The 26,467-nt window shown below is 38.1% G+C and overlaps 1 protein-coding gene across 1 annotated transcript; it reads left to right on the top strand.

Moving 5' to 3' along the window:
• The first annotated feature begins 13,569 nt into the window (after window positions 1–13,569).
• LOC149831971 (uncharacterized) lies at window positions 13,570–15,646 on the top strand. Its single transcript, XM_090013127.1, has 4 exons — window positions 13,570–13,903; window positions 13,982–14,062; window positions 14,105–14,313; window positions 15,398–15,646. The coding sequence occupies exons 1-4, from the start codon at window positions 13,570–13,572 to the stop codon at window positions 15,644–15,646; spliced, it is 873 nt and encodes a 290-aa protein (XP_089869253.1).
• The last annotated feature ends 10,821 nt before the right edge of the window (window positions 15,647–26,467 follow it).

The raw sequence follows: 26,467 nt of genomic DNA, 5'->3' as shown, positions 1-26,467 counted from the left end.
ATAGCTCAAAAAAGTAACACAACAAATCTGGATGGAATCACAATGAAGAAAATTGTGATCCTGCAAAGAGAGAGAGAGAGAGAGAGCTCAAGTGATCCAGAGATTTCCTCTTATGGAGGTGGCTAGAGAGGGAGAGGGGAAGCATTGGTGGTGATTAGAGGGAGAGGCTTGGCACAAGTGGCGGTGGTAGCCAGAGAAAGAGGGTTTGGCATCGATGTGCGATGGAGGCGGTTGGAGAGGCAAAGAGAGGCGATGGAGGTGGGCAGAGAGGCAGTGGGGTGGCTGATGGCTGAGAGAGGGAGAGTTTGGCCCATAAACAATGGGAGCCTGCAATAGAGGTGGTCGAAGAGCGAGGGGCGGCGTTGACGACAGTGGTGGACAAAGAGTGAGGGTCGGTGCTAGTGAAGGTGGTTTGAGAATTCTTAGAGGGTGAGAAAGAGTCTCTAACACTGAGAGCGTGAAGGGTTACACAACCCCTAACGTAGCAAAGAGAGAGAGATCACAAAGAGAAAAAGAGATAAATATACAAAGGGTATGTCGGGTCTTTTTTATAGACGTCACTCTATAATGACAACATAATTTTCATTGTTATAGAGCAAAACCCTATAACAGTGAGATCTTTTGATCGTTAATTATAGTCATTAAAGTGTTTTAACGGCAATATCTAATGGCTAGAGAATTTCACTATTATACATGTCTTTAATGATGAGATGTGTGCAGGGGTAAGGCATTCTAGAGATATCTAGCTCGTCATTATTGATGAAGCTAATAGCGGTGAGATTCATGACCGTAGTAGAGTAATCACGATAAGATATTTATGTTCATGCTATTACCTATCAATTAGAGAGGACAAAAATCTTGCCGTTATTGCTTAATCAATAACAGCAAAAATTTTTCTCATTGAAAAAGAGTCACCTGTAATGGCTCTATATCTCGCCTTTATATTTTATTTTCTCAGATCTTGCTAGTAGATTTTTGCTCCTCTTTTCTCTTGTAGTTTGCTTGGCTCTTGGTTGTGGTTTGCATAACAAGGACGTTAATTAGGGCATTTATCTACCGTGATTTGGCAGGTCAGATTCTGACCTGTTGAGTTCATCATCAATTCAAAGATGTGCCGCTCTTTAATAGCTATTTGTGACAGGTTGCTGCCTTTCTAATGCATTCTGTAAAAAAAAAATACAAAAAATACAAAACATGGTTGATTTGGTAGAGATTGACCCTTATTGATTTAGTAGAGATTGACCCTTATAGTCGTGCTTTCAAAGGAAAACCGTGTTCTTTTGAGTCGAAAGAGTTTCATATATTTACAGTCATCATTTTTTCTTTTTATAGGCAAACTGAGATTAGGCAGACCCCTACCGATTTATTATTAAATAATGTAAGATCTATACACGGTGTGGGATGACAGTCGGAGTTATTTTCATATCACCCAGTTCTATCAAATTCTTTAAAATTAAAATTCCATCTTTTCCCTTTCCTTAAATTATTCAAAATCACTTTGGTGGTGAGATAGAGGGAGCGAAGACCTCGTCCCTACGGTTGTTGATTGAGTTGTTGTTCCTGCACCTACAGTGTAATGAGCTAGACCTAGCCACGCTGGCTCTGCCGGACATACTTACAGTCACATTTTGGGTAGTGCCTGTCTCTGTGACAAATATCGCGAGAAATTGCTTGAAAGTTTAAAACAGCAATTTCTCTCGAGATTTTCAAAGCATGACAAATATTTATCATGAAAACCCCGAGATTTTTATTTTTAAATGTATTTTATTTATACTTTATTATAAAAATATATATTTTTATATTTTTCAGTTTATTTTTTATTGCCAAGATTTTGCCAAAAAAATGTGAGATTTATGAAAATTTTCAAAATCTCCCTAGTTTTTTGACTGCCGATATTTTGCCTTTTTTAACTTTTGTCTAATAAAATGAACAGGGACCTACAAGAAACAGGGAGGAAAGTGGGGAGAAATACCAAACACCAAAAAAGTTTTCTGGATTTTGGCAGAAACGTGGAAACAAGAAGACAAACCCACAAAATCCAACTTGACTCAGTATCTTCCATTCATGAAACAGATGAGCCCACAAATTCTACGCGCTTTGGTCCTCTTAGTCCAACTTTAAAACATAATCTCCCACTTTTGAGCATTAAACAAAGAAAAACAACCGGCTTTGGTAGCACACTAATAGTTCATTTCCCATTAATAAACTGACAATCTGCTACTGATTTATAATACTAGCTAACAGCCAACAATGCCATATACAATGAAAATACATTGTTTGAGGAGAAGACTTTAACATTCCAAACAAAAGAAACGTGGAGAGCTCATCCATCCAAATTAACAGTTTGTCGGATAACAAACCTTTAAAATAAGATCTGAATGCGTGTATCCACATCAGATTTGAAATCAATTAAGCAGATTAGTTTTGAATTATGTTTATCTATTTATACCACCATAACCAAGTTTTTTTTTTTTTTTGATAGGCAAGCTGGGGCTAGGCAGAACCCCAGCAGTTATACAACATACCATTGAGTTTTGAACTTGCAACGTCCCAACATAAGGTGGGGTGCATTAATAGCTCCTACCAAACTAGCGGAGACCCTATTTGTATGAGGAACATGTATTTGATACTGAGTTGCTTGTTTATTTCTTTGAAAAGAATTTTAATTCTGTGATGCAACATTTTCAGCACTTGGCAAGGTTGCCAAACCAGGAAGCGAAAGCGGGAAGCGATGCATTTTAAAGCGATGCATTTTAAAATGTATAGGAAATGGGAAATGATGAATAAAAAAACAACATAAGAATTGAAATGCAACAAAAATAAAAACTAAAATAAAAGTGATTATTCTTAAATTTCATGATTTTTTTGTGTAATAATTAAATTTTTAACAAAATCTAAAAAATGATGATTGTCAATTTAGAAAAAACATATAAAAGCGAGTGAGAAGCATGAGAGTAAACACATAAAAATATGAAATAGAGTGAGAAAGCATATAAAAAGAATAGATGAAATGTGAGAAAAGAACAGGAGAAGCATAGGAGAATCGAGATTCCCATCAAGTTTCTGAAGATAGGAGTATCGCGCTTCCAAAGTGAGTTTTTGGGAAGCGAACTTCCCACCTAACTAAGAAGCTTCTGGTAACTCTGGCACTTGCCCTCTTACTACATTAAGAATACATAGTATAAAAGGATTGTGCCATTAGCAATTGCTCTTGCAAATTCTTCAATTCTTGATATCTCATGACTGTTTGATGACCACTTGAATGGCCACCAGCCAACTCGATAAGTTTTTTTTGTCTTTGAATTTCAAGCTGCCCCATCGTTCCAGTGCTTCAGCCATATACATCTGCTTGTGCAATTTTGTGTCGCCAGAATTACTCACAGCAGCTGGTTTCCAAAAAAGACTTCGCAACTGGGGCATGTTATGAACAAGTGGATTCGAGACTCTCCTTTCTTTTTTTCTTAACTAGGCCAAGGGGAAACTGTTTCATAACCAACTGCTTATTAGCAGGCCTCTGGTTGGTAAAAACCCTTGAGGTCCGCCTTGCCCACTTGGGAGTATACCTTTGGGTTTCGAACCATAGCCATATCATGTCAGGTGACAAACCACATTCTCTCCTCACCAGGAAAACGAAGCCCTCATGAGCGGGTAAGGCCCAGTGTACTGACCCTGCTGTTAAAAGGGAGAACACTCATAAGGGTGTTCGGCTGCGAACATACAACCATGCCTCGCTCGCTGATCCACCACTAGTCTCTAAGTGACATACTCTAGGGACATGACTGGTTCACCAAATTAACTTGCTGACAAAAAATGCCCCCTTTCTTATGATGTTCCACGCCTCTTTGAAGCTAAACTATTCTTTTGTGGGATTGCATGTTTGTTGTGGCACCAATCCTAAGAACTTGCATAGAAGAGATAGCCAGAAAATTTTTACTTGTTTTGACCTATCAAGCATATCTAAAATATGGGCACTCCTAAGCCTTCTATATGTACTTGTATCAAATGCACCTTCTAGCAAGCGAATCAAAGAAAAATGAACCCCATGGTTCAAACCAAAATTCAATGCTTCTCCCATTACCCTCTCTTCGTGATCAATAGGAATCCCATTACAGATGAACGTAACTTGATCTAGGTAACCACGTTTTCATGCTTCAACTTAAAATTTGGGGCTATGTTATTTTCCAGTGAGTTGGATTAGATTTTAGACATGCCCAAGGCAGATTCTGTCTATATATGTCATTCGTCATGCTTGTCTGCAAAACAAGTACCATGCTGCACCTTACTGGTTGTGCAACCCTTAGCATAGTGTAATGATCTAAATCTTAATCTATTATTGAGAGCGAAAAAATTCTCCAACTCAACAAAATACAAAACCAAATTCTAGACATAGCGATGAGCTGTCCATAACGCATCTTGTCTATGACTCGATATCCATTCATATTCATATTTTTCTTTCAAAAAAAAGATATCCATTCATATTTCGATGAATAGTTGAAAAAAAAAATGATTTGTATATTTTGCATAGTTAAGTGCAGGCCTTTTTATCAGCAATTATAGCTTGCATAGTTTCAGTTGTACGCATCATATCAGGAGTGCATGCTAGGACACTTGTGAAAGATTTTCAAGATGATAATTTTGAAAGGGTCGCCATTGATCTTTGATAGTGTTTTACCACATGAGATGCTTGCTACTAACTTAATTAGGAGTATGACACCTCTCATTCCTCCCTCAGCTTCAGTTATGGTCATAATCAATGATTGGGAGCACAATGTCAAAAAAGAAGTGGTAGCAAAACCCCAACCACACGTTGGGAGATCGCCAGGGTTACAGGAATGTCCTTCTTATAGGCACATCAAGAGAGGATCATTGGCAAACCGTGAAGGTAGAGGAGCAGTAGTGTATTTTTCGAGTTGCAGTAAGACTCGCTACGATCACTACGAGACAGGGCCGAGCAACACTATACCTACTAGTAGCGAGAGAAGAAGTCAGGAGAAATCCAAAATATTCTATCACTAGGGTGTTAGGAGGACAGTAGTGCAACAAAACAAAAGCACTGCCGTCTCAAAAGAAGATCAAGCAAGAAGATTCTTGCAACCACTTTGAGGAATGTCGCTACCTTACCTAGGAGAGGTAGAGGACATATGAATAAGCATACATACATATGTGTTTTTAGCAACACGGTAGCACCAGCATCGGCTAGGGTTCCTTCAAACTCTGAAGACGAAGAGGACCCCACTTACACCCCAAGTACCCCTACACCTTAGGAGATTTTATGATGTTGGTCTAGTGTCTTGTTAGTCATAATGGTCGTTGTGGCCTAGTTGTTCATAATAAGTCATGGGTTGTATTACGAAAGAACCCATGAAAAGTTGTAAAGATATTTTTTTTAATAAACAAAAAATATGGTGTGATCAATGTGTCAACTTGCATAAATATGAATGAGTAAGAAAATATAACTATTCAATAATACACTCTACTAATGTTACAGTATGAGAACTCGTCAGGGTACATCATACCAATCGAAGGGCTCTCATGCAAGCAGGAATCGAGTAGGTTCTTCTTAGGCAACGCAAGCAAACAAGGGTTTTGCAAGAAGGGGTACTACAAGCTTCAGTGGTCTTGTGTCTCTACAAGCATCAGGTAGTATGCCTCCAAAGAGTATAGGAGCAGAAGGTGGAGGATCTTCACGAGCTTCACTTCGATAGGAGCATGCTATGGTGGGTAGTGGTGTGCCTCCTGGCTATACCATGGAGAGAATTTTGTACGAGTTGTTAAAAAATTTATTGCAACAAAATCAAAACCAGGTAACATCAAGAAGCAATTATTGGGTTGAAAAGTTCAAGAACATAAGAGTGTCTACCTTTGACGAAACTCCTGGAGGAGAGGCGGTCAAAAAGTGGATAATGCAAGCAGAGAAGGCACTCAATGTGATACAGTGCCTAGAGGACCAGAAGGCTTGAGTCGAAACATCCAATTTAGTGAGTGATGCTGAGTACTGGTGGTGATCCATCAGAGATGTCCTGGAAAGTGGAGAGTTTGTTTCTGGATTACTTTCAGGAATAAGTTTTATAAACAATTCTTCCCCGGGATCGAGAGAATAGAGAAAGAAGAAGAATTTAGAAAGGTGAAACAAGGAAGCATGAGTATGGCGGCCTACACTGTCAAGTTCAATTCATTGTTCAAATTCACTAAGGCTTTAGTCTCTAAAGAAAAATAAAAATGCAAGCTCTATGAGCGCAGACTAAAGCCTGAGATTTTGATAATGGTGCGACCATTGTAAATTTAAAAGTTCGTTAGATTGGTGGAGATGGCATCTCGTTACGAGTCTTGAGATGCTCGAACAACAAAGCCGAAGACAGAGGAGAAACCCAAGCAAGTCTAACAAGGACAATCCAGTTCATCGTCTCGTGGTTTCTTCAAAAAGAGGTAAGGCAATGGCAATTTTTTTAAGGCGCAGAAGGAAAGCAATGAGAGAAGCAACGGTAAGTAGAAGGGAAAGAAGCTTGAACAACTAGAAGTCAACAAGCCTCAATACCAAAGGTCACCTTCCAAGGGCAACAATAATTGTAGGACTTACGGCTTCAAGCATAAAGGCCACTGTGATGAAAAGAATATCAAGTCCTACAATTGCGGACAGATGAGATACATCGTGATGAAGTACCCTCAGCCAGTGCAGAGAGACGGAACAAAACCCATAGAGAAACTAATTACTTTAGGTCGAGTTTATGCGGCAACTTTGCAGGAAGTGTTGGCTAATTACCAAACATGGTGGAAGGTACACTTCTGACTGGTGTTAGTGCACATGTTCTTTTTGACTCGGATGCTACACATAGCTTCACTATTCCTACTTTTGCAACATTATTACCTTTTTCACCTACACTTCTAGATATAAAATATCAAGTAGATAGACCAATGGGAAAGACCGATTGTGTAGAAAGGATGCATAGTACAAGACAAAGAACGTCTATTACCGGTAGACCTCCTGATATTGGACTTTAAGGGAGTAGACGTTATCTTGGGCATGGATTAATTATCTAACCATCATGTGATGATCAATTATTGAAGAAAAAGTATCAGTTTTCAACACCCCAAAACACCAATTTTCACCTTTCAAGGTGTTAGAAAACTTATAAAGTCGACAATTATTTCATGTTTTCAAGCCAACCATTACCTACAAAAGGGTTGTATTGGATATTTAGCTTATATGAAGACCAAAATCGATGATAAACTCTCAATCATAGAGGTAAAGATTATGTGAGAATTCGTGGATGTTTTTCCTGAAAAACTTTCAGGACTTCCACCCAATATGGAAGTCGAATTCCAGATAGATCTAGCTCCTGACACGGCACCCATCTCTATTCCACCATATAGAATGGGACCTGCAGAGCTCATGAAACTCAAAAATCAGCTGCAGGAGTTATTGGATATGGGATTTATTTGACCATCAGTGTCACCTTGAGGCACACTGATTTTGTTCATAAAAAAGAATGATGGGTCATTGTGTATGTGCATCGCCTACAGAAAATTGAATACAGTGACAACAAATAACAAGTATCCATTGTCAAAGATAGACAACTTATTCGATCAACTCCAAGGGGCAGCTTATTTTTTCAAGTTGGATCTATGTTTTGGGTATCACCAGTTGAAAATCTAGGAAGAGGATGTGGCCAAGACAGCTTTTCGCTCAAGATATGGGCATTGTGAATTCTTGGTCTTTCTGCAAAAAAATGATTAACCTATGTACGCTAAGGAGTGGCAAGCCAAGATTCAGATATCTTCCTACAAGGATTCGGCTCATCTGGCAGGGGGAACTTTGAACAGGTTGAAGGGAAGTCATGAGTTTGAAATCCACACAAGACGTCGCAAGGTCGAAAGTGGGTTTTCTCTAAGTGGGCAAGAAGACCTCAAGGGTTTAATCAATGGTAAGCCTGTGAAAATGCAGTCGGTCATTTGGGTGATTGTAGTTTACCTTCGCCTAGCCGGAAAAAAAATTGATTTAAATCCCTTCACCAACTAGGTCAAGTCCTAAGCTATTAATCATTTCATATGCAAAACCTTTTGCAAGGACTTGACCTGGGTTTGACTGAAAATCACTTGAGTGTGTAACCAAATATTCATTTTCATTGTGGCTAGTGATAAATAATTAAGGTGCTTTTGGCTTAAGATTAAGCATTAAATATGCGACATTATTGAAAAACAAACTTATAACCCTCTTGGGCAAGGGGTACGCCTCCAGAGTTTTACGCTGTCATGAGGACAATGATCGGCAGGCAAAGCCAGCACGGTTAGGTCTCTCTTATTCTGAGAAAGGTTCCTTCCTGTAAATAAAAAAAACTTCTAACCATCGACTTGACTTTTTGAATCAATTCATTACTTGTTGATTGAGGACTAAGAGGCAGGAGGATGACTGAGTGATGCTCTCTGTAAGATCCAAAGTGGTATAGAATCCAAGACTTTCACGTGATAGTGCCTATAGATTTGGAGAATAAATCAAAGTATAATTGATATGATCTTCCCGGGCCCTACTTCATCCTACATCATATTGATTGAACTAAAATGATTATGAAAATGTTTATTGTGTAAAGGGTTGCACTAGTGCAATTTACACCATCAAATTTGACCCAGAAAAGTAAAGGGTAATGTTCATATTTGTCACCAGACTTGCAGTTATAATTAATGAATCCATAATACTTTTGACACAATTAAGGAATCAATCCCATTGTTAACTTAATCTTGGGTACTGCATCTTCTTCTTTTTTTTCTTTTTCTTTTGTTTTTTTTGGAGAGGGAATCTTGCATACTATATGCACCACAAAGCAATGCACGCGTAATTGCTTTTCTGTATGTTCAAACTTTTTTCTATTCCTTGCTTCAAAATATATTAATGTTTGGCTTACCAGGGATGTGTAATAGTAGGCAAGATCTTGATTTCTTCATGGTTCTTTGTTATTCAAGATGAGGAAGTCAAGGTGGTGATTAAATAGAATGATGGAATTAGGATTAGTTGAATTGCAATAATTAACCTCTTTGTTTTTAAGGCCAAGGGAAAGCCCTCTAATCAGATACTACACATTGACATGCCTTCAGTTGGTAAAACCCTTGAGGTCCTCCCTGCCCGCAGGAGAGTAGTACACTCAGCTTCCATGTTGCAATAAGAGACAGCCTTCTTACGGCACAAATTGGTTTAGTTTATATTGCCATTCTAGCAGTTTATGTCAAATCACACAAGAAAATTGTGGTGTTAAAAGAACTCATAGAGCCTGGGGGCAAGGGGTAATCATATCTCACATAGTTTTACACTGCCAAGATAGTGACCGTAAGTATGGCAGGCACAGCCAGTACGGCTAGGTCTCTATTCTTGAGGGTGGTTTCTTCATGTAAATATAAAAAAAAAAACTCAGAGATTAGTAGTGGGAATCAGGCTGGCTGCCAGCAGCTAGTTTGGACTGTAGCTAGGCTGGCTTTCTGAAACTCAATGCTGCCTGAACCTGGCTTAGCTCCGATGATGAGCCACAGGCTTACCAAATTATACATAGATAGGGCTGGTAATTAAGCTGAACAAACTGAACAGAGGGTGTTCAACCCGATCGGTTCATTCCCATCTTGGGCTGAGCCCAGCTCAAGCTAAATGAGTTGCGTTTTAGTCAGCTCATTTACAAAAAGATTTATTTTTTAAACCGTAAATGAATTTGGAATCTAAACCTACTGAGCCATGCTTACACTTATTGCTTGTAAATTTTCTTTAAAAAAAATCTTATTGCATGCAAGTCAAACGCGAAAACTGTCTACACTCTACGATATAAAATTGATGTAAAATATATTTATTAGTAGTTAACGAGTTTAACCAAGCTCATGAGCTGAACAATTGTTGTTTATGTTTAGCTTGCCAAGCCTATTTCATGAGTTCGAGTGAGAGCTTGTTATAATAGGATCATGACCCAAGCCACGAGCAGCTCGTTGCGTTTCTCAGCTCTACCCATAGCCTGTCAACCAGCCTATCAGCCTGTATATAAATAGAAACCAGTCAGGCCAGCCTGGCCAAGTCCATGTTTTCCTTTTCGAAAAATTGGGCGAGCTCATGGGTGGCCCTTGGCACAGCTCATCTAGGGCGAACCTACATGCAGGATTTTGACTCCTTTTTCGGCCCGGCTTATTGATAGGCCAGGCTTGACCCTGCCCTGCCCAGCCCATTAATTAGGTGTTAGGTCCGTCAAAAAACTGGGCCGGATCGGGACTTGCCCACTCCTGACTATAGATGGAAAACTTATACTAATGGCCTGATAGAAGCCACTCTCTTAAAAGAAACTTCTAGAAAACATGTGCAGCTGTGAATGAGCAGATCCAGTAACCCCATCAACCCATACCTATTTAATTGGATCCAGCATGCCCTATGTTATCCCAGCATTTAAATGGTCCAATCTCGTAAGGCATTCTCAAATCCAAATCCAGTAAAAATCTAAGATGCCTGATGGCTGATTGGTCCAACCATAACCAGACCACTGTCTCTTAACCCGCAGAGAGGAGTGGGCATACACGTAATTGGGTTGTTTGATGTCTTGTCCAAGGTTAGACAGAATGAAGAACATAACGGACTGAACTCATATTTTGTTTGTTCCTTAATAATTGTACTAAAGGTAATGTTTGTTTAGACTGTACAAAAAGTTGTGCTAATTGTGTCCAACTTTTTTTTTAAGTTGTGTGTGAACAGCATGAACACACGGATAATGGGTAGGATAACTTTATTTTGGATAGTACAACTCTATCTGCCCAACCATATGAGTGTTTTAACATGCTCATTATGGATTTTAGCCTTAGATATGGATCTTGGATTGGATCTAAAAACTAAAAATATTTAAAATATGAGTAATTTGAGAAAAAATAAGAATTGATATTTGTTAAATATAAATAATTTAATCAATGTCATATTACACCTAATTATGAAAGTTTATCATAAACCATAAAATTAAATAAAAAGTACTAATTCAAACCCTAATCAAAGAACAAAAAAACAGTAATAATCAAATACAAGAAAAGCCCTAATCAAATGAATTCAAATTCCTAATTAATGAAAATTAAAGAAAAAGCCTTAATCAATGAAAATCAAAGAAAAAACCCTAATCAATGAAAATATAAAAAAAAAACAGAAGCAAGGGATGTAAACGTGTTGGATATAGTCGGATCTAGGTTAATTGAATTCTGAGTTGGACTGAGATGAAGAATTCTTCTGCTGAACTGGTCTGATTATATAGGCTATATATGTTCGTTAATCAGATATGCATTTAAATGTAGTTGGGCTTGCAGATTATCCAATTCTGGGTCGAACACAGATTCAGATTAGGATTCAGATGTAAAAGTACTCTTGAGTCTGATTAGTAATCAAATACAGTTTCATATAGAACTGGGAAAAAAATACAAGCTGCTCATATCTCGGCTTGCGTTCGGCTCATAAAGAGCTCACTCAAATTCGTGAAATAAGTTCAGCAAGCCAAACCAGCTCGGCTCAACTTGTATAGGCTTATAACCAATAATATATATATATATATATCATAGCATAGTATATGTTGTTCAAGTGTTTGGATTGTAAGCAATAAATTGCTTGTTTAGAGTTCAAATCCTACTACTTGCAACTTTGAAACAATGTAAAAGACTTTAGAACTTTGTTGTAGATGAGTCAGTCTGAGCTAGCTCAGCAGATTTAGAGCCCAAATTCAATTATTTATTTATTTATTTAGCTCATTTAAATTACACTGGTCATGAGTTCAAGCTCGGCTCGACTCAGCTCACCACAAGAATGAGCCAAGCTTGAACATCCTCTGTTGGATTCGTTCCTATGTAAATAGTTCACATTCGGGTCGGTTGTGACCTATAACAGATTCAAGTAATCAGATCAATGGATAATCCAAGTTCGATTTAGGTTTGGATTTGAACGAAGAAAAGGTATTATTGAATCCAATTGGATACATGTAATCGGATTTAGATATCCGCCAGATTTGGTTAAGAATTCCAAACCAAATCCGAATTTGATTATTAATTGGATCTCGTTTCTTTTACTGAATCCGACTAATGGGAGCTGAATTGCGATTGGATGTCAGATAAAGTCCGACCCATTGACATCAACGGTCCAGCTAGAGATGACCAAGTGGGTGTTCCACCGTCACTGTTTCAGCATTGGCACTCAATAACACCTTTATAGAGCCTCTCTGCCATGGAGTTGAGCAAACTCTTGAACAGCAATGGCGTGTGATGAGCCATAAACACATCCATTAAGAATGCCAACAATATTCTTAACATTCTTCAAAACTTTCCATCTTTCTTTCTTCTTCTATCTCTCAGTTCTGATCTGCAACTTCCTTCAATCAATTCTCTTTAAGAACATCCTCAAAAGGTTTTTCTCTAAACGCCTTATGTGACATTCTTCCTGAATCTCAAGTACCCACATGATGATCTTTATTTTTCTTGCAGGTTTCTTGAAAAAATCAGTCGACCACAAGATGAGAGTTTGAACCTCTCAAATGAAGAGTGCCCAGTTAAGGAAGAAGATTCTCTTGTTGCAGACGTTCTCAATGGGGAAACTCTCATGTTCTTGCCTTACAAAACTGAAAGAAGAGAATCCGTTAATGAGATTTGTGAGTTAACTAAGGACTATGAAGTCATCTGCAGGTCCGATTCTACCCTCTCTCAAGAGTCTAATCCGAGTGGTGAAGATGAAACGTGTGGAGAGACAAAAATCACTGAAGATGAAGAAACTAAACTGCCAATCGAGGAGGAGCTTGAAGTGAAGGATGATGGGGAGCGAGGTGAAGAAAAGAAGGATGAGGGAGAGAGAGGTGAAGAAAAGAAGGATGGTTTCATGGCAATGGTACAGTTTACCGCAGAGACGACGTCCAAGCGCTCGTGGGAGTGGAGAAGCTCCACGAATTATAGGGATTCAGAAATGGAAGATCTCTATTCTTCCTCTTCTTCTTCTGCTGATTCCTTGTTCATCAAAAAGTATGATGAGGAGATGCTGTTCTTTGACAGAATTAATGCCCAAAAATTACAAGAAACAGGTAAATCTTCTCTAGTTAGTTATATTAAGAAACTTGATATGATATGATGTCTTCCATGTGTTCCTTTGTAAATTGTAAGCCAATATTAATTAAGACTTCTGCTATGATTCAACTTTAATACTGCCAATCATTTTTTTTTTTTGAAAACTTATTATTGCCAAGCATGAATTCATGGTCTCTTAATTTGTTGGAATGCCACTAATCTAAACATCTGGCTAATACATATGCAGGTTTTCCTTCTTTTCCCATAAAACTTTCATTTATTTTGTAATTGTGCTATAATCTCCATTACAACTTGTGCTTTCTTTCCTCGAATGTTTAAATTAAAAAATATGTCATGAATTCATTGTTTGCTTCTAATAAAATGGTACCAAAGTTTGATACATGTTTTTAACTTGGGCCCCTTTATTTTGGGAAAGAAGTTCTAACATGGGTGTTTACGGCTTTTTCCAAACAACGAAAAATCTCAGAATCCTTCAGAATGACAAATCCATTGCCAAGATCAATATCAAAGAGAATAATGATAAACTTGAAAGGGGCCCTAGAAGACACACAAAAGCTTTGGCAAAATGGAAGGAATCCACAACAAGAACTCGAGGCCGCATATGTTGCACAGATTTGCTTGACGTGGGAAGCTCTCAATTGGAACTACAAGAATCTCGAGAAACTGAAGACAGGCAAGGAAGATGGGGATTCTGGCTATTATGCTCATGTTGCTCAACAGTTTCAGCAATTTCAGGTCTTGTTGCAGAGATTTATTGAGATAGAACCTTATGAACATGGTAGGAGGCCTGAGATTTATGCAAGAATGAGGATCTCTAGGCCTAAATTGCTTCAAGTCCCAGAAATTCGAGGTACCCACGATTCTATTTCGTTAATGAAGGTCAAAAGCTCTTATCTTTAGTCCTATTCTTTTGTGCTATGAGTGTTAGCATATGAAGCCGTTGGCTTTTTGTCAGTGAGGGATAAAGCTCTCACTGATAATCAATTCCTTTCTTACAATAAAAGTCCTGGTATCTGAACGCTCTTTGTTTTGCTTCTTGTAAAATAATTAGAAGAAAATACGGAGGGAGAGGCCAGAGATGAGACAAAGATATCGACAGTAGAACTTCTTGAGTTCATGCAAGAATCAATCAGAACCTTCATGGAATTTCTCAAGGCAGAAAAAGATAATAAGTGCATCATTTTCAGAACATTGTGTAGGAGGATGCTTAGTTCCGAGTACTCTTCGCGGATTCGTGCTGTAAGGAAAGCTGCCCTTAAGGTAAGAAGGAACACGGATCACATCATTTGAAATAGGATGTAACCCATCTTATTTCAAATGATGGGATCCGTGTTCGGTAAAAAGTGCGTGTGTGTGTACTGCCTGTGTAAATGTGCGCACTTGAGGAGTGTTCCTGTGATCGGGCCGAAGGCATTGTAAGTGTTGGGGCCTTTTGAGGACGGCGGAGGCGTGGAGCCCCTCTCTAAATGTGGTGGGCAGTCTGTGTCGTGGCATCCGGTGGTTGGGTCATATACATTATATGTGTTCGGCCCCCAAACACTTGATCTGCTCATGTGCATGGATACATGTGTGTATAGGGATGGCAGTGGACCGGGGGAAAGCGGGGCCCCGCCCCACCTCGCCCCGTTTGGACCGGGGATGGAGGCGGGGACGAAGGTTAAAATCCATCCCCGTCCGGGGATGGACGTACACTTTCCCCCGCCACGATCCCCGCCTAATCCCTGCCCTGACCCCGTCCCCGTCCCCGCCACTTTTCCCCGCAATAGCCCCGCCCCGCCTCATCCCCGTTTGAACTGGGGATGGAGGACGTGAAACGGAGATGAAGGCGGGGTGAAGGTTCAAAACCATCCCCGGCAGGGATGGAGGTTCTGATCTTGAGGCGGGGCGGGGGTGGAGACCTTGTCCCCCGCCCCCACTGCCATCCCTATGTGTGTACGCACGCGTGTGAAAGAACCCAAATATCCAATCATCAGCAATGTCATAGGCAATATCATATTGATGATCACATGTCATGATTGCATGGGTCCCATAGTACTTGAACGCCGGCCTCACTCAAATAGATGCACTTATGATATGTTAGGATCCCTCCTCATGCATGTGTATGTGTGTTGCGCATAAATGTGAACCAGTGTTTACATGTTCGACAGTTTTCTCTGGAAGGCAAGCTGGGGTTAGGCAGACCCCATCTGTTACACAACATACTATTGGGTTTTGAACTTGCAACGTCCCAACACATGGTGACTTGCCCTAAAAACTCCTACCAAACAAGCGGAGCCCCCGGTTGGTATACGTGTGTGATAGTTCTGTGATCAAGTGGAGTTAAACTTTGCTGATGTTTCTGCAGAAGAGGAAAGAATTGAAGGAGATGCAGAGAAGATGTAAATGTTTAAAAAGAAGATTAATGATGAAGAAAGGAGAAGAGTTTGAAGTTCTATTGGCTTTGATAGATGTCAAAGTGATTTTAAGGGTGTTGAAGATGGCACAAATCAATGAAGAACAGTTGCATTGGTGCGAGGAGAAAATCAGCAAATTGAGGGCGGAGAAGGACAAAATACATAGAGATTCCTGCCCCATGTTGTACCCTTCTAGGTGACCCACATGTGCGGGTCATTATGGGATAATGTCATAATAAAGGAAACTTCAATGTACATGAATATACATTATAGGCTCCATGTACACATCGTATATATTATCATCTTTAACAATAATTTATTTACAATTTTTCCCCATCAAAGCCATACAATAAAGAAGAGATGAGTAATAGATACAGACTTGGGAGACATGGGATACAGCAAAGAAAACAAGGATAAATTTTTATGCATTTTATATACATAAAAATGGCAACCAAAATTTAAAAAAAGAAAAAGGGGGGACACATGTATACCAGCTTTAACTTGCTTTTACTTTTGTTTCTTGATTTTATTTTGTGTGTGGATCCCTCTTTGCGCATGGATTTGGATTAAAGTAAAGCAGTAAACAGCAAAAGAGAAAGTGAAAGTGAAGGGATATGACACATCACCACATGAAGCAAAACTTATCAAGTGACTCGTGAAGTTGGTCCATACTTCTCAAGTGCACGTAGCTTGTTCCCATCATGCTCTCTTTTCCAAGTAAGCCAAACTGATATCTGCACATGGTCCGCCTGTATGGGACTGCAATGCAAGGATATGCAACAGATCCCTCGTGTCTTCCTTTTCAGAGGCTCAATTGCAATATAGATTCATTCACATCACGACAATCTATGCTTGGACATGGCTCAATTACCTAAACATGACTCAAAGCCACATATACCTTGGACCAGTGGAGATATAAAGAGAGACCTTCGTTCACATTGCTTTGTTTTTTAGAGAAGTGGCAAATGTTTTATTTCCTGTTAACATGTACAGATAGACAAAGATACAGTGCTGTTATGCTAAAATTACATAGTACAATCGGTGGCTAAAGAACCAACCGTTTTTTGGACCCAGCAGCAGATATATCGGGTTAAATTACAATCTGAAATTATAACTGAACTGCAGCAAAAGACCCTTCTCAGATCTCCGTACACGTTCCGTTTTGAATGGTCTGCAAATTAGGAACACCCTCCTCAAATACAAGTTCGTTTCTGTGCAGCCATACCTTTCGTCAAGTAATCAATAGCCAGTGTCTCCATTCAAAAACCCTCTCACCATGATGTCGATGAGAGAGCAACAGGCCCCCAGGGCCAGCATGCTGGTATGACATCGCTCTTCCCCAATATCTGGTGTGAAGTTCTCCGAACCAGCTGCATCTTACAAACAAATGTTCAATACTTTCGACTGACTTCCTGCATAGGTTGCACCTACTCGTTAACCTGAACCCCCGATCTTTCAAGAAACATTATGTTTTAACTTTCCCATGCAACACCAATCGTCAAACAAACAGAGAAAACCTTGGCTGTATCTCCTTTTCTCATAGACTCTTCTTTGGTAACCAAATTGATGGCGAACCTTGCACCTCATAACTGATGCAACTGAATATACATTGTCTTTATCATGTACCCATCTAAGTTTATCAGTACCATACATGATTGTCACCCCACTCAGTAGGGTCATCAAATACCTCATTTGTCGGACTGTGGTCGCATCATAGCCACGACCAACACTTAGATGCCATCCCCTAGCGCCCGACCAGTGATGCCCAACAGTGTCGCCCGTGCCTCTACATGTGAAACAATTATGAAAACCTCAGTCTTAATGGAATTTCCGCAATTCAGGCATCACGCCAAAAACTTGTGACTGCACCATTCCCTACTCTCACCCTGATTATTTGCAAAAATAATTCTAACACCTTAACCATCTCTTTTCAAAACCCGCAGCCCGACTCATTTGGTGTTTTCAGTCCATTGTCAGGGCCAACCGGAAAGGTCATATTTAAGTCCTGTTTTTACTTGTGTTTATTATAATATTCTGATTCTTACAAATGCTTAGATCTATACCTTTAAGTTGTTGGAGGCAGGCTTTACTCATCATAAGAAAAAATGGTTAAAGATTCTACCAGTCCTAAGCAAGTAAATCAAAACAACATTTTTTTTTATTTTGGTTTGCAATTCTAAGAATACCATAAGGTTAGTCATATAAGATGGGTATGGAAATAGCAGAATTACACTCCCATCAATTTATCAAGATTATGAATCCTAAGCCACGATCGTGTGTGGAAGGACAACCCAACTGACCGGTTTCCTTCTTCAAATGAGATGTGATTTATTTCACATGAATTTTCCTGGAATATGGTGGGTAGGGTCTGCCTAACCCCTGCTTGCCTGTCTAAGAAAATGAATTTCATAATCGTGCCTTCCTGTTGGCAAATGTCAATACTGTAAAAGGAGTTGAAGCTTTAAAGAAATGTTGTCATCAGAGAGATCAATTAAATCCCAAAGATCTGGTGAGCCATGCGGTTAAATGGCTAGGGAAATTCATTGACGTAGACAGGACTGTAAACTTCCGTTTATCTAGAAAGCTATAATGGTTTTTATTGTAATGGATCCAAAAGCATTTTACACAAAAAGCAATTTCAAGTATAAATGGATTATGGCCCCAAGGGGGTGGCGTAGTGGGGTGGGGCCTTGCTGCTAAATGGTTAGTCAAGGTTTAATTCTCATGGGTGTCACCCCTCTGGGCAAGCCAATGCGTAGCATAGGTCCCAGGCGCAGTGGTCCTAGCATCAAAGTTTTATGCTGCCGGCATGATGACCATAGGTATGGCAGGCTGAGTTAGCGCAACCAGGTTTTGGTACGGAGTGTGTGGTTTCTTGGGGTTTTATATATATTATGACCTTTCATTCTATAGTTTTATCTTCTTTGAAACAACATGATTTCTGGCATCTGCTAGAATATGTCACTCACATATTGGGGTGGTCAAGGACATTGAATCTAAAAATGAAAACAATAGAAAGAGAAAGAAGAAATAAAACAGATATTAATGTGGTTCAGCTGCTAAGCCTACATCCAAGATAGAATCACTTGTTGACTTGCTTCACTCACCAAGTCTGCCTTGTATATATATATGTAATTTTTTTTCTTAGTAGTTGTTTCATGATTCTTTCTTATTAATATTTTTCTTTTCTCTCCCACAACTTTTTTCTTTTATAAAATTCTCTCTCACAACTTTCCTCTTTTACAGTATAGGATTTAGTAATAGAGAAAGTTACCAGATGCATTGGATGATTCTCAGATTTATCCTTGGTTGGTTGATAATCTTTCTTTATTATGAATTTGTTATTTCCTTTGTTATTTTGAAAAGCTTCACACCTTATCATTGGAAGACTCTAGAGTTTGGATCTCTACCTTAATACCCCCCTTCAAACTTAGTTGGGGTGCTAAACAAAGTCCAAGTTTGAGCCTTAGTATTCGAAAATTGCTCTTTGTGAGAGGTTTGGTAAAGTTATATGCTACTTGTAGATTGAAAGGAATGAACTGAGTGATGAGTTGACCCTGAGCCACCTTTTCTCGTACAAAGTGATAGTCAATCTCAATATGTTTGAACCGATTATGAAAAAGAGATTGATGGTCATGTGTAAGGCTGACATGTTATCACAATATATGATCGGAGCTTGTGTAGAAAAAACTCCAAGATCCTGTATAATGTAAGTGATCCATGTGATTTCTATAGTAGTTAAAGCCAAGGACCAATATTCTCTGTGCTTGATCGAGCTACTATTGGTTGTTTTTTTGCACTTCATGAGATGCAGTTGCCTTCGAGATAGATGCAGTACCCTGTAGTGGATCGCTGAGTAATGGAGCATCCTACCCAGTTGGTGTCAGAGAACCCATACAAAACAAGAGGATTTTTGTATAATAATCAGATTTCATACTCTATTGTGCCCTTGATATACCTCATAATCCTCTTAACAGGTTGGAAATGAAACTTTGTTGGGGCGTGCATGTATTGGCAGACGTAATTGACGCTGAAAGACAGGTCTGGTTTAGTAAAAATTAAATACTACAAACTTCCAATAATACTTTAATAGAATTTGATGTCTTCAAATGGTTTATCATTTTGAGGAGGATGAGGTTTGTCTGTTATAGGAGTGGCAATGAGCCGACAATCTATCATTTTTGCTCGATTCAATATGTCATAAGCATATCTACTCTGGTTTAAGAATAAACCTTCATTGAAGCGTTGAACTTGAATGCCAAGGAAATGATGAATAGATCCAAGATCCTTCATTAAAAATTCTTGATATAGTTTTTTGATAATCTCATAAATAAAGATGGTATTGCTTCTCGTAATGATGATGTCATTTACGTATAAAAGCAAAAATACACATCTCATATTTTCTCAGCAAATAAACAAAGAGGAGTCTGCCATACTACAATAGAACCCCATGGTGAGTAAGAATGTGGTAACCTGTCAAACCAGGCTTGTGTAGACTGCTTGAGCTCGTATAATGCACGTGTAAGTTTACACACATAGTATGGTTTGGTTGGATCTTTGAACCCTGGAGGTTACTCCATGAATACTGATTTGCCTAAGAACCTATGAAGGTATGCATTTTTAATATCCAATTGCTTAATATCCCACTTATTTGCAAGAGCGATGGATAACAGAATACGTATGGTAGTTGGTTTTATGACAGAGGAGAAAGTTTCAACAAAATCTACTCCAGAAAGTTGATTGAATACCTTAGCAAGTAACCAAGCTTTGAGTCTTTCTAAAGTTCCATCGTCTTTCAACTTAGTCCTAAAAATCCATTTACACCCAACAACGTTGACATTGGGTGGCCTAGGCACTAATTCCCATGTGTTGGTGTTGTATAGTGCATTCATTTCTTCCTTCATAGCATTATTCTACCCAAGGTGATTCAATGCTTATTTAACACTCTTTGGTTCTAGTGGGGCATCACATTGAGCCAAAAAAATATTTTGGGTTTGGTTTGATGATGTCGTGTTTGGATCGGATAACCATGTTGTATATTTGAGATGCTACTAGCGGTGACTTCCTGTTGGTTCAACTAATCTGTTTGAGTAGGTTTATCTTCAACTTGAATTTGTACATCTTGAATGTGCCCATGTTGTTCACCCATTTTTAGTTGTTCAGAAGTTCGATTTCAATGATCACTTTCACAGGTAGGCTCTGTAGTACTAATCTGATTCGGTCAATTGTTTTGTTTCTCATTGTGAAATGATACCCAGTTCGAAAAAGTAACTTCATTATTATCCATGTCCCTTCAGATGTTTTCTCGAAAAGGAAGAACATTCTCATCAAAAATTACATGTCTACTAATATAAACATGCTCAGATTCGACATGCAAACACCTATAACCCCTGTGATGCTCATTGTATCCCATAAAAATGCATGGCAATGCTCGTGGTTCAAACTTATTTTTCACATGATCCTGCAAGCATGAAAAACATATTGACTCAAAAAATCTTAGATAAGAATATTCGGATTTCTTTCCAAAGAGCTTTTCAAATTGTGAAATCATGTTTAAAACCATACTTGGCAACCTATTAATCAACCAAACAGTTGTTCGAAAAGCTTCTACCCAATACCTGTTGGGAATGTGAGTATGAAAAATTATAGATAGACCAAGTTCAGTTATACTACGGTGTTTTCTCTCCACCCGACCATTTTGCTCAAGAGTTCGGGGACAAGAAAGACTTTGATGAATGTCATGTTCTCTCAAGTACTTTTGAAATGAGTTACTTATGAACTCACCTCCACCATTCGATTGAAAAATCTTGATGTGCTTCTGGAAGCTATTTGTGATCATTTTATGAAACTCATAAAAGCAATGCTCAAAATCAGATTTGTACCTTAAAGGATAAAAGTAGACGAATCTGGTGCAATCGTCCACAAGAATTGCATAATATTTAAAATCATGAATAGATGATTCAGATGTTGGTCGCCAAAGATCACAATGGATCTTTTCAAAAGGCTTGACACATATAGAATTTGAGCTATCAAAAGGCAATTTTGATGATTTTGCCATAGCACAGCTAGAGCAAATATTTATGTTTTTCACAACCACTACTGCCAATAAATTTATTTTTAACCAAGTGATTCACATTATTCATATTTGGGTGTCCCAAGTGTTGGTGTCAAACCTCATTATTAATTGTGCTTTGCCTTGCAGAAAATAAAGCTTTATTTGTCCAAGGCTCAAAAACATAAAGATCTTTATGCCTACACCCGATGCTATCTTCATCCTAGTCTCTTTGTTCTTTATCACAAAATGATCATTAAAGAACTCAAAAGTTAGGGGTTGGTCTGATGTCAATTGACTAACGGAAATAAGATTTTACTTGATCTTTGTAACAACTAAAACGTTATCCAGTTTTAATTTTTTTCTCCAAGATCCAAAGTAGTAAAACCAATATGCATAATTTTCAACTTTTCTCCTTTCTTCACCATTATTTTTTCAAGACCATAATATTTAGCGAGTTTTTTAAGCTTACCTGAGTCAACTATCATATGTGAACTAGCTCTAATGTCAAGGAACCAACCATAATCCTGATTATTAGAAATGGCCATAGCCGCTAATGCCTGTGGGATATCTCATGCCTAATACATCTTATTGAACCTGTGATAACATTTAAGAGCAGTATGATTAGGTTTAAAAAAAAATTGACAAACTGCCCCTTTGTCTTTCTATTGTCCAGTGTTCTGCTTAAAGTTGGCACCCTGCTGATTGAGATTTTGATTTGCACTAGATCTGTATGATTGATTCTACCTGGATGATTGTTGTCTCACCTAGGTGAACCCACGACCTTTATACGTAAAATGATTTTGATATCCACCTCTCTGATAGTTGGTATTCCCCTGACGTTGTGTGACAAATGCAACATTTTAATGGGTTGCACTATTATTCTCAAGGCTTTGCAAACTTTTCATGGTTTGATGGTTTTGTAGAAGGGGAATCAACTTTTTGAAAGTGGGAATGGAAGGTTTGCGCATTGTAGTCACAAATGCTTTATACTCTTGCCCAAGGTCGTTAAGCAAGGTAACACCTTTGTTCGATCATTCACCGGCTTTCCAATGGTTGTGAACTCATCGCATGTGCCTTTGAAGGTACCGATGTATTCACTAACATATTGGTTCCTCTTTTGATGAATTTGCAATTTTTGTAATAAAATTCACTCACGCTCTTAAGAATCTAGAGTGAAGGTTTCTTCAAGTGCAGCCCAAACTTGGGCTGCAGTGTTAAGTCCTATGGAAAATTCGAGGACCTCTTCTGACAAGGTTCCTATAATCCATCGACAAAGTAACCTGTCAGATTTTCACCATGCAGTATAGTCAGGGTTTTCAACCGAAATACCATCACCTGATATCATGAATTACTTAGGCATCCACGTCTCTCCATTGATAAAACCTTGTAGGTCTTGGCTCTCAATGAGACTGAGAACCTGTGTGTGCCATAACAAATAATTTCACATGAAATAATTTAATCGAAACAAAATTTGCAAAATTGAGAGTTGCAGGGTATGAAAACTTTGGTAGCACAGATGAAGAGGATATAGTAGCCATGACGAGTTGTTGTACCTCCTGCTCTAATACCATAAAAATGAAAATAATAGAAAAGGAAAGAAGAAATAAAATAGATATTAATGTGGTTCAGCTGCTAGGCCTACATCCACGATAGAATCACTTGTTGGCTTGCTTCATTCACCAAGGTTGCCTTTATATATATAATTTGTTTCCTTAGTAGCTGATATGCTACATGATTCTTTCCTATTAATATTTTTCTTTTCTCTCTCTCAATTTTCTTCTTTTACCGGATAGAATTTAGTAATAGAGGAAGTTACTAGATGCATTAGATGATTCTCAAATTTACCCTTAGTTGGTTGATAATTTTTCTTTATTATGAATTTGTTCTTTCCTTTATTATCTTTGGAAAGGTTCACACCATTATCATTGGAAGGCTCTAGAGTCTAGATCTTTGCCTATGTCTAGATCTCTGCCTTAATAGAAGCAATATATTTTGCATTCAATATTGTTTTTTTCTCATCTTTATAATGGCAAGCCAAACTTTTATAGCTAGAGATTGAAAGGCAGCCTTCATAAAACTTGCTAGAAGATGTTTTTTTCAAGAGATAAGCTTTTGAAGTCCACTTATTTAATTAAGTACTAGATCAAAGGCCCATCCTCTCGGACGGAGCAATGAAAAAAGAAAAAACCCTCATATCAAGACAGTGATCATAAGATCCAAAAAATATATTAAATACATATAAAATTTAAGGAAAAAACTTATTATGCTCTCTCTCTCTCTCTCTCTCTCTCTCTCTCTCTCTCTCTCTCTCTCTCTCTCTCTCTTGATGGTGGCATTATGACAATATCTTCAAATTTTTAAATTAACATTTGACCCAAAAAACTTTCATGTAATTTTCAAAATGTTTCTAAGGCCAATTATTTTGGCGCTCCAATGGCCCTCTTCCATCTTTAAGAAGTAGTAAGATAAGATAAGAGATTTTTCCATATCATCCTTAACTTATGGGGCTACAAGCATATGTGTTACTAACTTTTTTCCCTTTCAAGTTCTCAAGAGTTATTTTGATAAAAAAATCATAGATAAACCCATATATATATAATCAAGCCTCATAAAAACATTTTTTTTTAAATACAATAGCTCATGATAGGCTTGTAAATCTCACCTTGTAACAAGCTTAAGCTCAGTTCAACTGGTGACAAGCTTACGAGCAGCCTTAGCAGAAGTGTACCCATAACGAACCGAGCCCAAATAGCCCAAACTCAGCTCAGTTGGCTCATTTACCAGCCCTAGCCCTAGGCCCAAGGTATGTTACATTTTTTCCATTTTTATTATTTTAATATTTACTTTTTATTTCATTTTTATCTTTATATTTATGGATCCTTGGTTGTATTTTTTTTTTCCTGAGGTGCTGAGGTCAGTATTCACTATTGACCTGATGATAGAAGCCAAATTACAAAATGAGAATACTAAGCCTATTAATCTTGACCTTAGATTGCAAAGAATAGTACCAATTTTGAGGCTATCCATCTCTGAAAAAAGAGTAAGTGTCCCTACAATTTTCATGTGCAAAGAGTTGTTCACTTTAAAATTCAGAAAATAACAGTAATGTATGATAAAAATGACACATTTTTTGAAATACCCTATAATTTTTTAATTTTGCTTTATGTCCAAATTCATAAATCTCTAACTTTAAAAGAACATTTTTACCATTTGCACACACAAATTTCCTCCCGATATGCAAACCTCCTCCCAAATATTGAAATATGTGATTTTTTTCCCAAATATGCAAATTTTCTTTCATACATTTGTAAATGTCCTCTTGGGGACATGCGCAACTATGAGTTGTGAATGTCTCCAAAATGTGTGCACCTATTTTAACTAAATAATCACGCGAATGTCCTCACACATTTGTGAACATCCTCTTATTTCTGCTCCTTATGCAATTTTAATAAAAAGAGTTCGCATATTTTGGTTACCTTTGTGACTCATGGTTGTGAATGTCATAATGTATTTGCAAAAGCACTGCTAAAGGTAAAAAAAAATCTTTAGCAATGCTTCAAAAGTCTCAAAATGTACAAACCTTCTTTGAGAATGTTCTCCCACATGTGAGAACTTTTGTAAAAAAAAAAATGGCACAGGAAAGAGGACATTCACATATTTGGAAAGAAAATTGCATATTTAGGAGAAAATTCATGTATTCTCATATTTGAGAAAAAAATTACATATTTGAGAGAAAATTTACATATGTAGAAGGAAATTCGCATATTTGGATTTTTGGAAGGAAGTTTACATAACTCGAGGAAATTCATTTGTGTGATGGAAAAAAAGATCCTTTTATAAGCTAAAATTTATGAATTAGGACATTGGGCAGATTTTGAAAATTGCAGGGCATTTAGAAAAAATGATCATTTTTGGCGTAGTAGGGTGATTTTTCATTTAAAATTTCATTCCTGCACCCACAAGGGCTTCGCATAACTGGCTAAGTGAGTCAGCTTAAAATGTTCAAGCTGAAGGATATGAGGAGTTCGATACCCAGGTGTTTCTTGTTGCAAGGTCAAAACAGCAAACTCCCTGTTGGGCAGGCGGCAGCCTCAAGGTTTTACGCCATTGAGCATGGCGACTATAGCTCAATCAATCCATAGGAATCAAACTTCTGACTAATTTCTGAAGTTGCTGCCAAGTCTGAATTGCTCCCCCCATCTTAACTCCAAATTTCTTGCCACATTCCAATTGTTTGAACCAACCATGCAAGTCTAAGCAATGACCGTTGAAGCTCAACGGGTATAATATTCTTGGTCATAATCATCAGTTAAAGATCAAACTGTTTGAATTGACCAAAATTGGTAGTAATTGCTTAGAAGAAGAAATTAACTTTGGCATTCACTATTAGAATTGCAAAAGCCTGTCACAGGAACACGCCATTTTGGCTGTCCTTGGCTACACGCGCGTGCACACTTGGACATTAGGACACGGATGCATAAGACATTATTTTAATATTTTATTATATTTTAATTTTATTTCAATAAAAAACCATTTTTTAATGTTAAAATATTAAAAATAGTTTTTTATTGATTAAAAATTAAAAAATGTTGCATCCTCGTGTCCCGTTTATATATATATAATTGGTGTCAAATCGAATCCTGCATCCTCCAATCATCATGACATACGCAAAAACATTTTATTGGGAGTCCACAGATTGAAGATCCTACGGTTCCAAAATGACAGAACGAAGCTTGAGGTTCTACTGGGGGAGCATTGGATTGGGATGGAAACACCATTTACACGTATTGCCAAACCATGGTTTTGCCAGTGGTTGCCAAAATATACTGGCGATGGATTTGCCAAAAGCATTGGGGTGGATGGTATTGAACTGTGGTGTTGGGGTTGCCAACTTCATCCCTGGGCAAGCGTTTTGGCAACATTCACTGCTCACAAACAACAGAAGATGTTGGGGGGAAACCACAAC

This window comes from Nuphar pumila, chromosome 7 (genome assembly GCF_984573655.1).
Source record: "Nuphar pumila chromosome 7, dmNupPumi1.hap1.1, whole genome shotgun sequence".
In the NCBI taxonomy this organism is placed as follows: Eukaryota; Viridiplantae; Streptophyta; class Magnoliopsida; order Nymphaeales; family Nymphaeaceae; genus Nuphar; species Nuphar pumila.
This window is presented reverse-complemented; position numbering and strand designations above follow the sequence as displayed.